At 46.9% G+C, this 15,743-nt stretch overlaps 1 protein-coding gene across 1 annotated transcript; it reads right to left on the bottom strand.

Annotated features, from left to right (window-relative positions):
• Positions 1-2,710: 2,710 nt before the first annotated feature.
• Positions 2,711-15,537, bottom strand: Plek2 (pleckstrin 2). The gene is made up of 9 exons (XM_038338160.1): positions 15,496-15,537; positions 9,615-9,779; positions 8,666-8,847; positions 7,370-7,461; positions 6,881-7,068; positions 6,571-6,672; positions 5,327-5,410; positions 3,648-3,726; positions 2,711-2,838 (listed from the first exon to the last, which is right to left on the bottom strand). The coding sequence occupies exons 1-9, from the start codon at positions 15,535-15,537 to the stop codon at positions 2,711-2,713; spliced, it is 1,062 nt and encodes a 353-aa protein (XP_038194088.1).
• Between the last annotated feature and the right edge of the window lie 206 nt (positions 15,538-15,743).

The following is a 15,743-nucleotide window of genomic DNA, read 5'->3' as shown; positions in this document are numbered from 1 at the left end:
ATCTGAGTTGAAGGCCTACCTGGCCTGTATATCAAGTTACAGGCCATCTAAGACTACATAGTGACTGACACTGTATTTCAAAAAAAAAAAAATTTAAGCTTACAAAGCAAAGCATGGAGGTATATTATCAAAGCTGCAGTGCAACTATACCAGCTGTTCCAGAAACACAGGAACGCTACAAATTAGAGACCAGCTTGGGCAACTGCTCTAAGGATTTAAGAATATAGTTGTTAGCCTAGTCTGTGCCTAGCATGGGATCAGTCCCCATTATCACAGAAGAAAAAAAAATACATTAGCAAATATAACAAGTGCCCTTTTCTGGTAATTGTTTACTGAAAAATCTTTATATTAAAAAAAAAAACAGTTGAAGCCAGGCATGGTAGCATTTAGATCAGCCTGGTCTACAGAGCAGTTCTAGAACAGACGGGCTACACAGAGAAACCCTGTCTCAAAACCAAAAATTAAAAATAGCTGGGGTTCCATGATGATTTTTATCCTATCTAGACTTGATGAACACAGTTGTGTAAATGGTGACCCTAGCCAGAGTAAAGATCAGTCCTTCACTAACATTGTGGTGAGAACTGAGATCCTTGAGATCCAGAATACTCACTCAACCATGGAAGACTGAACAGAATGGACAACGAATAGAACAACTTACCATATCTTGGTTTTCCCACCAAAGCCTTCTCATTAACAGTTCTGTTCTCCCTCTTCTGCCTTGGATTACAGCCATAAATCCATACAACAAAATGAGCAATGTTTTGTTTCCTACATTAGTTGAAATGGACTAAAAAAAATTAAACGTTGAAACTGCTTTTATATCAGTCTTATAGTCAAACATACCAATTCTCATAAATATGTTGAAGTTTGGGGTGGTTTTGTTTTGTTTTGTTGGTACTTTGAGACAGGGTTTCTCTGTAGCTTTGGTGCCTGTCCTGTACTAGCTCTTGTAGACCAAGCTGGCCTCGAACTCACAAAGATCCACCTGCCTCTGCCTCCTGAGTGCTGGGATTAAAGGTGTGCGCCATAACCGCCCAGCTGTGTTTTTGGTTTTGAAGATGTTCAAGTTCTCAATGAGTTGCAAAGCTGTGTCAGTCTCTGTGCCGCTGAATTGCAGCTGCCATTCTGCTGTGTGCACCAGCCATTTGTGTCTTAGTTTTTTTCCTTTTCCATCAAGAACTATTAACGTGAGTAGGGATAAACGTTCTGGTACCTTGCCAGCTTTACTGCTTTGTCTGAAGCCGTCTTTACCTGTTTTAGAACCCTTGAGAATCCTTGTCCCACCCTTAGTCCTGGGAGGTATGGCTGTGTCATTTTGGAGGCAGGAAGATAACAAACCAAATGCAACTTAATTTAGATAAGCACTTGTCAATATCCTAAAAGTAACTGTGGGTACGTTAAACCTGTAAAGATGCCAAACGAAAAAATGGTACCTGAAAAGGCAGTCTCTTACAAAGTAAGGATAAAGAGAAAAAACATACTCTTGGAATTCCTGACTATTCAGGGTCAGGTATTCCAGACATTAAGAGGAAATCTATTTTGAGAGAAGTTTTTACTTAGGCACTTTAGGAATATCCATTCCCCTTAAATAAATGTAAGTTATGTATTTTATCAAAGTCCACACCTTTGTCCTTGGCAAGAATGCTGGCCATGACTTGTGCCAGATTACTGTATAAAGTTAATAAAAATGTTTATAAAAACACTATGATAAAGACTTTTCACTTTAGGTTAACCTTCCAAATAGGGAAGTTCTTCACTTATTTCAGTTAATGTTCATTTTTAGACCAGTCTTAGCCCTTGATTTAACTTTGCCCTTTGTATCTTTGTTGTTCAGAGGGCTCTTGATCCACATCTTTCTAAATGTCACTTTGTACAGAAAAACCTGTATTTCTCTTTTTTTGACAAATATTTTCATGAGTCTGTGACTTGTGTATTTGCTGTCTTATTCTGCAAAGCAAACAGTTTCCTGTGAACATTAAACAATCTGCCAGCATCCCCACTGTGAGATATGTTGTCATAGTGACAGGTTGCTTGACGTTTTTCCCATAACCAGTTTCTGTAATACATAGGGCCTTACGGGAAGTAAACCTGTGGGGATCATAGAACTGTATAAGAACTATAGAAACAAATGTCAATCTTTATTAATTCCAGAAATGTGAATTGTTGAAATCACTTAAGAAAAGTATCTTGGGACTAGAGTTTTTAATATAGCAAAGTCCAAGTTAGTGTTCCAACAAAGATATACATACTACTATGGTCCCCAAAGACACAAATTTTTTGTTTGTGGTTTCTTGAGATGACTTCTCTGTGTAGACCAAGCTGGGCTCGAACACACAGAGTTCACCTGTCTCTGCCTCCCAAGTGCTGGAATTAAAGGTGTGCCCCACCACTGCCTTGCAAGACACAGATTTCTGTCCTTCAGCTGCCTCCTAACAGCTGTTCCAGCTTTTCAGGTTGTTGACGGGAAGACGGAGGGAAGTCACTCCACCAGTATCTAAGGAACCATCTTGAGTAGTCTCGCTCCAAAGCAGTACAAAAGGGACAATGTTAAAGACTTCCAAGAATTGAACCCGGGGGCTCAGGATTGCCTAGGCAGGTCCTCTACTACTGAGCCATATCCCAAGCCCAGTCTTGTACTTCAGTTCTCCATGAAATCCCATCTGTGTCAGCTGATAAGAACGAACAGGAACCCTAGTCCTGTTCCCTTAGGTCATGTTAGCTTCTTGATAGCTTCAATCCACTCTGCTCGCTCGGCCTTGCTGCTGGCCTGGATATAATAGTGTGTGTCGTCCTTTGTAATCACTTTGAAGAGATTTCCTTGGACATTCCCTTTAACTCCTACACAGGAGAAAAGTGTTAAACATCCATGTCAACTTCTAGCTTGAAGAAGCTGAGCATCAACTAAGACAAAAACACTAAAGTATTTCCACTCCCTACAACCATAAAGTCTACCAGTGCTTATTCTGGACATTTGCAGCTTGCTTGCTTGCCCATGCTACCCAGAGACCTACAGTTTCATTCACATCAAAAAATACCCTATTTATGTTAAAAGAGGCACAGGATTTCATGTTTGCTTAGAATTGACTTTGTGTCTATTTCCACATCCACAAGATAGAAATGATACTACCTTCCTGTCATAGCTGGAGATTGTAAAATTATTGTGGATAGAAAATGAAAGCATGGGGCTGGAGAGATGGCTCAGGGGTTAAGAGCAATGGCTGTTCTTCCTGAGGACCTGAGTTCAGTTCCCAGCAACCACATGGTGGCTCACAACCATCTAATGAGATCTGGCGCCCTCTTCTGGCCTGCAGGCAGAGTACTGTCTACATAATAAATAAAACTTTAAAAAAAGAAACATGAAAACACCGTGATCCTTAGTTGCAACTTAGATGGAAGCTTATGGGCCATCAGCACAGAAACTAAGAATATAAAGAATAAGGATTATTCATTGTATTAAAACACAACATCCCATATAGCATTTTCCTTTGTTTTTAAAATGGACTTCAAAGATCACATCATTGTCTCACTGAGGAAAGACCCACTTGATTCTCAGAGCCCAGACTCTCACCACCGTCCCCCAGAGGCATTAATGACTTGCTGATGGAGGCCCCAGAGATCTTCAGGCCAGAGCTGAAGTTGTTCCTTACCAGTAGGAACACCATTATCCTCCAGAGCAGACACAAGAGATCCACGGAGAGAAAACCCACCTACTGGCCTGTTCTCTTCCTGTGGAGGAGACATTGATGAGTAATTTCATGAACACAAAGAAAAAGAAGACACATCTTCCCCTACGCCTGACCTGCCAGGCACAGCTAAAGGCACTTCACATTGTGATAGATGTGGCTGAACTTGGGCATCATTGCCCAAGGAACTTGTACCAGTGAGGCATTTGGGGCCTGGTCATAGCAGCAGTGCACTAAGGTCTGGCAGAGCTGAGCAACAGTCTCATCCGACATTCCATCAGAAGCATGCCCTGGCTTCTTTAACCTTTGTCAACAATATATGGTTATGACGGGTATTCCTGCACATTGGACATTGCTATGTAAGTCTCTAATTATGTGCTCAGCATGAAGCAAGACGGGTTTATGGTATCTGGATGGGTAAAGAGCAGCTTTGCACACCAGAAGCCTCGGCTCTTGGTCCCTTCTGTTAATAATCAATACTGAATGGGTGACTCCAGAAAACAAAAGCTAAAGCAGTTAAATAACAATGAAGAAATGTTGACTTAGATACCAGAGGAGGAAAGCGTCGAGAAGGGGCCCAGCACTGCAGGCATCTACAGCAGGCAGTTTCAAGGGGAGACTGGTTGGCCTTGAGAAGTGGGTCCTGGGTACTGGGACAAATTTAACCCAGCAATAGGAAGGGTAATGGCAAAGTCTTAGAGCAGATTAATAGCAAAAGGTCCTGGACTCACCAAGGGCACAAAGTACTTGGCTCTAGATTAAGAGTTAAAAGCTTATACATTTGTTGATATTTTCCAAGTTTCAAAAAGGATTTGTGTGGCTGGAGATGTTAGCATCAGTTGTTAGCATCCTTGTTTAGCCTACACAGAGTTTTCGGTTCAATCTGGAATGATTACAGGCACATGCCTGTAATCCCAGCATTCAAGTTCATCTTGACTACACAATGAGTTTGAGACCAGCCAAGGCTACATGCTATGCTATCTTTAAAAATAAAAAAGGATTTGAGACAGCCATGGTAACAATACTACTAGGACTTACAGATCAATGGGTGCCTTTTGGAGGCCCAAGAGTTTGGTCCCTCAGTCAGCTCTCCTTCTATCCCTCTTCCTAAGCCTTAGCACACATTGTGCTCGGCAGGGAATTGAGAAGGTTCCTCTATTGGGCTAAGGGGTCCTGATTGAAACTCATATCAAAGTCAAGGCTGAACTCCCCGACTAGAGAGCCATTTTTCTTTTGATTAGAATTAACTCAGCACGAGTTAATGAGGTGATATTTATGAGAAACATGGACTCAAAAAGTAATGTATAAATTAAATACAATAAAAAATTTTCAAAGGTGAAAACAAGAAGTTGAGGGAGGCAGGATTTGTAGGCCAGCTGGATGAAGAGGATGAAGAGGATGGGAGCACCACTTAGGAGTCTCCCTCACTCCCTCTCCCCACAAAGCAGGCTCTGGGGAAAGTAAAAGGAAAGTCCTCTCCTGGCAAGTGGGCACAGAAGACTACGCATGGAGCAGACAACTCTGTGACAGAGAAGTACGGATGGCAAGGAACCATGGTGCGATGTGGGAGAGGACACACAGCCGTTGCCCGGTCTGCACAGACTCCGGAAGCAGCACAGTCCCAAGGGACAGGGGTCACTCACTTTGGAAGGGTCATAGTAATGCAGGAAAGCTGGATCCTTCCTCAGAACAAATCGGCGCACCTTCCAGTTTTTCCTCTTGTGCCCCTGTGGGAAAGAAAGGGCTCAAGCTCTACATTTCCTTCCCTCTTCCATGTGTCCATCTGACAAAGCCCCAACAAGCCAGCCTGCTCCAAAGGGACTACATTCCAAGGACAGTCTGCAAGAGACTCAAGGATCACAGTGACGCCATCCCTGCTTAGTGGCACCGTGGCAATAATAACACACTAGTTGACAGAGTGCTAAGAGTTAGCACTGACGGGAAGCGGACACGTCACCCCAACACTCAGGAATGGAAGTAACTAAAGGGCTGAGACTGGAGCTCAGTGGTACAGTTGTTAGCCAAGCAAGCACAAGACCCTGAGTTCAATTCCCAGCACTGAAAAAAAAAAAGGCAAGGGGCCTGGGGAGATGGCTGTTCAGTGAAGAGCATTTGCTGCTCTTGAAGGGGACCCTGGTTCAGTTCCCAGCACCCACGTGGTGGCTAACAACCATCTGTAACACCAGTTCCAGAAGATCCAAATCCCTCTTCTGATCTCTGTAAGTACTGTACACACAAACATGCAGACAAAACACCCATATGCACAAAAATATTTTTAATAATATTAAATATATTTAGCTAAGTTTAAAGGAAGAGAACAGAGCAAACAGCAACTGGATCAGCAGTTCACAGCCCACATTGTTCCTAGGCCTCACTCTACCCAACTGAAGGTCACCAGCGTTTTAAGTGTTACCTTGGTCCAAAAGCAACCCTATAGCTACATGTATATTTGTGCTTTTTATTTTATTTTATTCTATTTTTGATTTTCTGGGTTTCTCACTGGGACAGGATAGCACTGGCTGTCCTGGAACTCCCTCTATAGACCAAGCTGGCCTAGAACTCACAGAGATCCTATCTCTACCTCCTGAGTGTTGGGATTCAAGGCGTGCACCACCACCGCCCGGCAGAAGTTGCTTTTTAATGTGACAATTACTTGTGTATACATTTTTTCCAAACAGTTCTTGGGTCTGGTACGTGTATGTGAGAATGAGCATGTGCGGATCCTTCACTTGCCTCTTGCGGCCGGGTGGGGGGAAGCCCCGTTTTGTGGAGCCCACTAATAAAGAATGTACTCCAGCATCCTCGGTTCCTGCCTCCCTCTGGGCTCATTCCTGCCTCTTTCAAGTGTGACAGCTCAACATTTCCTCTGGCTCGAGGGCAGCCATACCTGCTTGGATAGGTAGCCTTGCTTGACCACTATGCCACTTAACTCCATGGTGCTGAGACTGATCTCCTCCTTGGAGCTGACCTTCTTCTTGTAGCTTTCAGCCTGGTGGGAAGGGGAAGACAGGGGCTTGTGACAAATGAACCCCAAACCCAGGCCATGGGGGCTGCAACTGCAAAGAGGATTCCTCAACACAGAAGCCCCTTGTTCCCCATACCCTGAGCCTTCCCCCTGGCTCCAGACTCCCAACTCCTACCCTTGCCACTTCCTCCCCTCTCCCCTCATGGTAAGGAAAGCCTAACCTTTAACTTACAAAAGTGTACAGGGCTGTGGAGTCATCCAGAAACTGCTCGGCCAGATCCCCGGAGCGAATAGCTCCCGTGCTCCGGACCCCAACTGGCCTGAGAAAGTTCTCTTCCATAAGCATGGAGGCCAGGGTCACCCCCTCCAGACGGCTGGCTGCAAAGTTGCTGGAGATGAGCCAGTCCACCAAAGAGGAGCCTGTGTCAGGACAAGGACAAACCTGTCAGATCGTGGGTTAGCTCTACCCTAGCCTACTCAGGGGGCTCGGTGAGCTACCTCACCGACCTTAACCTCCTGAGAAATCTCAGCTTCCACCATAGAGCAGCCTGAGGGTCACAGCCAATGCTCAGAGCTGTAGCCATACCCACAGGTGACCCTCACAGCCTATGCCATTTTTTCACAGGTAGCTTGGTCCCCATTATAAACTGGTCAAGCAGTCAGATAAGCACCAGTCACTATGTCCCAGATCTCCAACCTGCCATAGGACAGACAAGCTCACCCAGGAAGGTCTTTTTGTAGGTGCTCCCCTGCTCCATGTTGGGACACGGCCGGATTCCACTGCTGCTGTCGTGCAGCTTGTCCACAATTCGACTACACAGAAAGAAGACAAAAGGAAGGACCCTGGTCACACTCACACTGTCTGTGATGGGGGGGATAGAGAGGGTGGGGGCAGGGGACAGGAATCATGATATAAATCATGATATCAGTTCCTGAGACAAAGCAAGGGACAGATGGTATGACACACAGAGACAGGTTTTGGTTATCAATCAAAATCTAATAGACATGAATTTCAGATGCTCCTCTTCTTGGGCATTTAAATGTTCAGATATTTCTACACTGGGCAACTGTTACTGTTGAGATAAAGCTAAACAGCTGTGACTGTTTAAACCCAGGGGCCCTCACGGCTCCCTGTGATCTGCACCTGAACTCCTGCAGCTTTTCCTTCGCAGCTTTCCTTTCTGACTCTACCCTCTCGGCTGCACCTCCCTGTACTCACCCTGGCTTAGCAGCTATGTGGACCCACTGGTGTGCACGCACTGCGCTTCAGAGGCTGGTGTGGAGTTCCGTGAGTTCAGGAACAGACTTGCATCCCATCTAAGATGGCCGTAGCAGTGAGGCTGCCTGGGAGGCTATGAGGCATCACCCTGATGGAAACGCCTGTCATACATCTCTGTGGCACGGCATCACCACCACCACTGACTGGCCTTCCCTTTGCATATGTGACAACTGCCGCCACCAGTGAAAGATCTTCTCTATGTATGTCCCTGGGGTGGAAGGCCTATGAGGCCTTGTTTATTACCACTTACCTCTGCTGTGCACCTGGCCCAATGCATGACATTCAACAGGCACTCAATAACCCCCTCTTTTTTTCTTTATAAAATTGACACATAAGAATTGTACATATTTGTGATGTACTCCATGATTTCTTAGATGATTGAATGAGGAATCCCTCTAAACAATAAGGCAGCCATTACCTACCACTGAAGTGCAAGTGAGACCTGTCACATAATCCTAAGCACTCTGCCTACAATGGAATGGTGGTCCCCACTTCATTCACTAAGGTATTATGACTTGGTAGAGACCCTAAAAGGTTACATAGGAGAGCAGAGCTAAATAAGGCACGTTCCAAGGAGTCAATCCAGCATAACCAGGACAAAGAAAACTGCTGGCTCTGAAGCACAATGGTGGACTAGCCAGGTCCGTGTTGTACCATAGGGTCCCCCTCTCCGCTAAAGAGACAGGAGAGGCTTCAGGGACACCAGACAGAGTCGAGGCAGGCAGGTGGAACACTCACTGCAGGCTGATGTGTGGGGGCAACTTGAAGGAGTTTTTCTGTATGTGGAGTTGCTGGACCTTCCCCGGCTGCCCTGCGTGGATAGCTCCCGTTATCTCAAAGGCCCAGGAGTCCCTCTCCTCTCGAGAACAGGCCTCCAGGAAGTACTCAGTGGAAGTTCGGGTCTTCAGCTTAATGAGGAGCTGTGAGAAGAGACAACCAGACAGATCGATACTCAGAGGAGAACCGGGCAAGGGAATGCTGGCAGCAGGAATTACAGGGCCAGAGAGGATCCCGGAGGCCATGTATCCAGGGATGCCTGGTGCCCAACCCTGCCCACACTCGGCAGGTGGGGCTGTACAGATTGATTGGAATACATCCGAGATCCGAGACAAGGAACTCATGGCCCCCTAAAGCAGCCTTTCCCTTCTGCACAGATTAATGCAGAGTGCATCCCAACACAGTGACTCTGACTCATCCCTCCAGACCCACAGCCTCACTGCCTATCACAAGCCCTCTCCAAAGAAGGGAACTCCCGTGCTCTGCAGTCAGATGGAGCCGGACACAAAACACAGCTCTGCCCCTTGGCTAGGAGTGCCAGGTTATCTCAGGAACCTCACTGAGCTGCAGCCTCGACACTGCCAGCTACCCTGGAGGACTGCCAGCAAAGCCCCTTCCGTCCCTGTCTCCAGTTCAAGCATCGCCAAGCCGCCCACTTATTCTTCACACGACACAGTTTCGATTCCTTCCCCAAAGCTTTGTCCTCTGCTGCACGCTCAACCCTTGGTCGGCATTCTCAGAGAACCCCACCCAGGATGGAACATTCTGCCCCAGGACGAATGAGAGCTAAAAAGAGGTTTAACTATTTGTCCTGGTTCATGCGATAGCCAGGATTTGAACCCAAATCATTTCATGACAACCAAGGGGCAAGGTGGCTAGAATGGGACCGGGCATCAGGATGCTCACATACCGGCCGGTTTTCATACTCCAAGCAGGGGCAGGTGATGGTGCAGCCATCGAGGAGGATCCTTCCCTTGGGTGGGGTCACTCGCCGGCCACCCTCTAGCTTGTAATACAGGAGTGTGTTCTGCCGAAGGATAAACCATCGTGCCTTCCAATTGGGGACAATGTGGCCCTATGGACAGACAGAAGGACAGACAGATAGGAAAGCCCGGTGGTGAGGTGATGCAAGGGAGGATACTGCGCTGGGGAGAGGAAGCCCATGGCTCCGGCAAGCAGTGTGGGCTGAGAGACAATGTACAGTGAAGGAGGGAGCAGGAATCACACTGGGCTCTCCTTTGCTCATCTCTCCTGAGTTGGAGGCAAAAGCCTTTGACCTTGGCCTTTTATTTCCTATTGACCTTTGCTTGTCTATAAATCTCCCCAACCAGGGGTGGAGATCAAACCCAGGCCCTCTGGCATGTGAGACAAGTGTTTGGCCTCTGAGTTATACATCCCAGAACCAGTTCATAAAGTTTGAGAGAAACTGAAAAATATAAAGAAAAATCGCTCACCTTTAATTCGTTCAGTACAAGACAGCCATTGTTAATATCTGGTGTTTCCTTCCAGCCTTCCCTTTACCATGACTGTCTGTATGCAAATAATCACGTGTGTATGCATGCATTTAGACAGGGTATTATGTGTGCATATAGAAAGGTCTAACTATGTAACCCAGGCTGGCCTGGAACTCGTGATTCTCCTGCCTCAGACAAGGTAGTGCACAGCTTTAATTCCAGCACTCCTGAAGCAGACAGATCTCTGTGAGTTCAAAACCAACCTGGTCTACATAGAGAGTCCCAGGCCAGCCAGGTCCCTGCTGTCAGAAATAAATAAAAATTTAAAAAGAAAATTTAAAAAATAGATAAATAAAAAGAAAGTTTAGTGTGTGTGCATGTGTATGTAGCTAGGGACTGAACCCAAGGCATCGTGTGTGCAAGGTGAGTATTCTGTAAACTTATTATATCTCCATCCCCTAGTAATATAATTCTAAAATTATTACAAATGATTCTCTGTGGGTTTGTGATGGTGGAAATCAAACCAGAGTCTCAAAAATGCTAGGCAAGGGGGCTGGAAAGATGGCTCAGTGGTTAAGAGCATTGCCTGCTCTTCCAAAGGTCCTGAGTTCAATTCCCGGCAACCACATGGTGGCTCACAACCATCTGTAATGAGGTCTGGTGCCCTCTTCTGGCCGGCAGACATACACACAGACAGAATATTGTATGTATAATAAATAAATAAATATAAAAAAAGAAAAAAATGCTAGGCAAGCACTTCACTATTAAATCGCAGATCCTAAAATATTTTGTTTTTGTTTTTAAGGACAGCAGGGTCTTTCCCAGATTGGATTTGGACCTATGATCCTCTGACCTCACGATCTGAGTTCTGAGATTGTATGTATATATTATAATAACCAGAAAATGATATATTATTTTTATTACAGTAAAATAATTTTAAGTTCAAATAAGCAAAAAGTCTCGATGAGCTATGTAAATTGGTCAGATAAGAAAGGCAGGCAAGAGTGAGCACAAAGCACAAACCACCCTTGGGCTTGGGATGTAGCCAGGCCGTGGAGCCCTTGCCAAGTCTCTGAGGTCTCAGGCTTGAGTCTCAGCACCAAAACCATTGTAGCACTTCCTCTTTAAGAGCATCTGTGTGGCTCTACATGACTTGGGCACCGAGTCTTGTGGGGAAGGGATGGGTTCCTGGTAGGCAGAGGTTTCCCGTCTGTGTCACAGTTTGATATTCAGACCATGGGGAACTTCAAGCAGAAGCAGAACAAGTTTGGGGTCTTATGTTAAAAAGATCCCTCTGGAGTTGGGGATGTAACCCAGCTGGGATAGTGCTTGACTGTTGGGGACTGCAGACCCTTAGACCCTGAATTTTCTATGACCCTTTGCCTGCCGGAGTAAACAGCTTGTTTTCCTGTGTTTGCAGCTGCTCTGGGCATGAGACCCTCATGAGTTCCTGATGGCAGGGGAGTGGTTTCTGGTGGGCTGGCAGCTGAAAAATCCTGAGAGCTGGGGCATGGCCATTAGTCAAGGAGAGCCCTATATAAGCTGTACCCCGGGAACACAATAAATTTTGCATTCTTGTTTCAAAGATGACCTCTCTCTCTCTCTCTCTCTCTCTCTCTCTCTCTCTCTCTCTCTCTCTCTCTCCCCCTCTCTCTCTCCCCTCCCCCCCGTGTGTGTGTGTGTGTGTGTGTGTGTGTGTGTGTGTCTCAATCTCCAGCCCCTTGCCCGACTCGCGAACCTTCCCATGGTGCAGGCGCCACACTTGCCTAACACAAATGAAGCCCTCACCACATAAGCTAGGCCTGGTGACTTAAGCCTGTACTCTGGGGGTGGAGGAAAAAGGATCAGAAGTTCAAAGCCATCCTCATCTACATAGTGAGTTCAAAGCCAGCCTGGACTAATCAATCAATCATCAATCAATCAATCAATCAATCACTCCAGTCAGGCTTAGTGGCACACTAATCTGTAATTAAACCTGAGGCAGGAGGATCCCAAGTTTGAGGCTACTCAGTGAGACCCTGCCTCAACAAAACAATCATTCTGACCACCGTGTGCTGGAACAAGTGAACGAAACAATGAGACAGCAGTGGGGACCTCACCAGGAAGCCTCTGGAATAACCTCACACCTCGAAGGAAACCACGGGTGTTCCTGCTCTACAGAGCAACCATAGGTAAGTCTCGGTGCACACCGGCAAAGTGAGTCTAAGTCCAAATAAACCCAGCCCCCACCCCTCCACCTAGGCACTGGTTCCCATGCATGGAGAAGTCTCTCTCTTCAGGCCTCTTGTCTGTAAGCCACTGATTGGAACAGAGGCCAGTTCCTTTAGGGGAAAGGAGGAGCCCCATGAGATGAGCAGCCCCTCAAGGCTGTACTAAAGAAGCACAGAATGTAACAGCTGGAGATACTGTCCTCCCTAACTTTAATGATGAGGGAACAGCCAGGCCTGGTAGCTGTTAATCCCAGCACTCCAGAGACAGAGGCAGGCAGATCTCTGGGAGTTAGTTCAAGGCCAGCCTAGTCTATAGAGCTAATTTCAGGACAGCCAGGGTTACATAGAGAAACCCTGTCTTGAAAAAAGGAGAAGTAGATTTAATACCATAAGCATTTTTATACACCTGTTTAACAATGGTTTAATTAATCATTTATCTCAGGAGATATGTGAGTGGCTTCCAGGGGTATTTGTTTGATTGGTTGTGTTATGTGTTTATTTGAGAAAGGGTTTCCCTATGTAGCCTAGGCTAATCTCCCACCAAGGATCCTCCTCCCTCCACCTCCCAAGTGCCGAAATATATGTGTGAGCCACTACACCAGGCTTCTAGAATATTTCATACAATCATAATATTATGTTGGGCTGAGATGTAGTTTAGTGGGTAGAGGGCTCGCCAAGCTGGATTGAATCCTCAGCACCAAATAAACTGGACAGGATGCACACGGTACTTGGGAGGTGGAGGCTGACAGATTAAGGAGTTCAAGGTCATCCTCAATATATATATATATATATATATATATATATATATATATATATATATATATATAGAGAGAGAGAGAGAGAGAGAGAGAGAGAGAGAGAGAGAGAGAGTTTGGGCTATATAAGACCCTGCCTCAAAAAAATAAAATTGATAAAGTTCTTACTGTATTTCCCTGAGCGAGAGTCCTGGAGCCCTACAGTTGATGTCTCAGGCCAGCACGTGGCTCAAGATCCAAGCCTGGTAGCGGCGCCTATGTTTCAACTCTCCTTCCTCATCACCGAGCCATATTCCTCCACCCCCACCCCCACCCCCACCCGCACCCCCACCCCGCTGCTCCTCCCCTGGAGAGCCAGGCCTGGCAACTGCCCTGTGTTTTGCCTAGAGTTTGGTTCTTTCTTGTCTGGGCAGGATTAGGAGCCAAATCCATCATGCCCTTGCTTGCCTCCAGCTAAGCCTCCCACGGCTGCTCTACTCTCTCGTTCCCCATGCGAGAGCTGCGAAACCCTCACAAACTACCCAGTGCCACCCCGACCCTGTAGCTTCCCCAGTGGGCACAACACAAGGATAGCTGCTGTCACTTGAGAGACAGTGGGAGCAGGTGGTGATCGTAGTGGGGATCTCGGGCTTCTGCTTGCCTCAGGATCAGGCTGGAAGGAGACATTGGTGCGACAGCTTCGCCCTCCGCTGACTCTCTGTATCCTAGACCAGGCCTCCTCTGTGTTCCGCTGAGCCTCAGCCCTCCCGTTTTTACACAGGAGAGGTAGTGGGGAGTCATGTAGGCAAACCCAGAAATAGGCAGAGGCCCACAAACCCCTATCTGAAGGGTTTGGCCTGGAGATGATCCCACGCCTTCACAGGCTCACCAGCCCCATATCACACGAGCCAGGTCATCTCACAGGCTGCAGCACCCTGGGAGACAGAGGTTCCCTGCAGCCTGCCACTCTGACCTGGATGAACCATCTCATTTAAATGACAAAGACACAAAGTGAGCATGGAATTCTGGACAGACAGACACCAGCCTGACCACCGACCTGGCCTCAGCTTCCTTACTTATAGCTTTGAACAGAGCACACCTTGTCTTCCTGGATCACACACTGTGCAAAGCAAGGCAGATATCATGTAAACAGAATAGGAAAGGGACTTGGGCTTTCAGGGCTCTGGAGCTGGTGTGGCCGGGTGAGCCAATGAGGACAACCGCTTCACCCTCATCACCCCACTTCCTAAGGCTGTAAGCCCAGAATGGCTCAGTCCAGAATTTATTTATCTGTATGCTATGCTGTTATACTAATATAAATGTTCAGTGTTGACATCAATGCTAATTTTTTTAGGTGTTACTGATTAAACCCAAGATTTCCTGCAGGCTAGGTAAATGTCATACTGCTGAACCCTAAACTTTTTTTTTCTTTCAGTTTCTTTCATTCATTTTCTGCCTTGATTTTAGGGCATCCTGGGAGTCCCAGAGTCCCCTGTTTGGACTCTAGCTTCTTCACCACGGGGTAACGGGGATGAACTAAGGATGGAATTCGTGTCCTATCTAACACTCACTCTAGGCAAGCTATCCCATCTTACTGACACTCATTCTTCTCATCTATAAATGATAGCAACAGCTGTTCACCAATCACCAGTCCTGCAGGACTGATGAAGGATGAAAACAAGACAGTTAAGTGGTAACACACACACACACACACACACACACACACACACACACACGGGAGGGGGTGCCTCTCTCCCTCCCAAGTTGTAAATTACACGGCATATCCATGGCGCATTATATTTCAATATCGTACTGTTATATATTTTAATTGACACATGACTGTGTATATCCATAGGGTACATACATCATGACGTCAATCATTGGCATGGTATGTAACAATCGCATCAGGGTAACCAGCATATTCATCACCTCAAACGTTTATTATTGTTTCATGGTGTTGGAAACATTCAAAATCCTCTTAGTTATTTCAGAATACACTTTTAATTGCAGTCCACCATACTTAACCTTCTGCCACAGAATGTTCGAAGTCATTCCTTCTTTCCAACTGTATCCTTTATAACCATCCTCTCTCTCCACCATGCACCCCACACTTCTTAAGATATTTTAATAAGATGTGTGACGTTTGCGTAGCTGTGGACTTGGACCTTGAGCATACTAACCATGCGTCCTGACCCTGGCCTCGTCCTCAGCCCCAATTAAGTTGTTTTAAGAGATCCACGCCAGAGTCAGCCCCGAACCACAGTAACCAAACCGGATCCGCCTTTGCTGGCCGGGCGGGTTGGCCAGCAGGCGCGCTCCCCAGCCTCGCCCGCGCGTCCAGCCACCGCCCGCTTTGCTGTCCCCACGCGGGCGCGAGGCCGAAGAGCACTCACCCTCTTCACGAGGAAGCCCTCCTTGAGCACGCCGTCCTCCATGTCGCTGGTCCAGGTGAGCTGTCCCCGCGATTCGCCGCCTGTGCCGCCCGCGCCCAGGAAGCCGCTCCCGCCCAGCGACGCCCCCTGGCGCGTATCCAGTGCCGGAGCCTTGGGCCCCGCGGGCAGGAAGTCTGGCCAGGTCGGGACTTAACACCGACCTTCCCACGCGAGGTGCCCAGCCTGCAAGCCCCACCCCGCGCGATCCG

The sequence above is a fragment of the Arvicola amphibius genome, chromosome 7, assembly GCF_903992535.2.
Source record: "Arvicola amphibius chromosome 7, mArvAmp1.2, whole genome shotgun sequence".
Taxonomy (NCBI): Eukaryota; Metazoa; Chordata; class Mammalia; order Rodentia; family Cricetidae; genus Arvicola; species Arvicola amphibius.
The sequence above is the reverse complement of the archived record's forward strand: the minus strand, read 5'-3'. Positions and strand labels throughout refer to the sequence as shown.

Excerpts from the sequence above, each read along its gene's own strand:
- Plek2 (XM_038338160.1), bottom strand. The coding sequence starts at position 15,537 with ATGGAGGACGGCGTGCTCAAGGAGGGCTTCCTCGTGAAGAGG. Across the intron at positions 8,848-9,614 it reads TGGAGTATGAAAACCGGCCG|CTCCTCATTAAGCTGAAGAC; the intron begins GTATGTGAGCAT and ends CTCTTCTCACAG. Across the intron at positions 7,462-8,665 it reads CCCCCACACATCAGCCTGCA|TCGAATTGTGGACAAGCTGC; the intron begins GTGAGTGTTCCA and ends CTTTCTGTGTAG.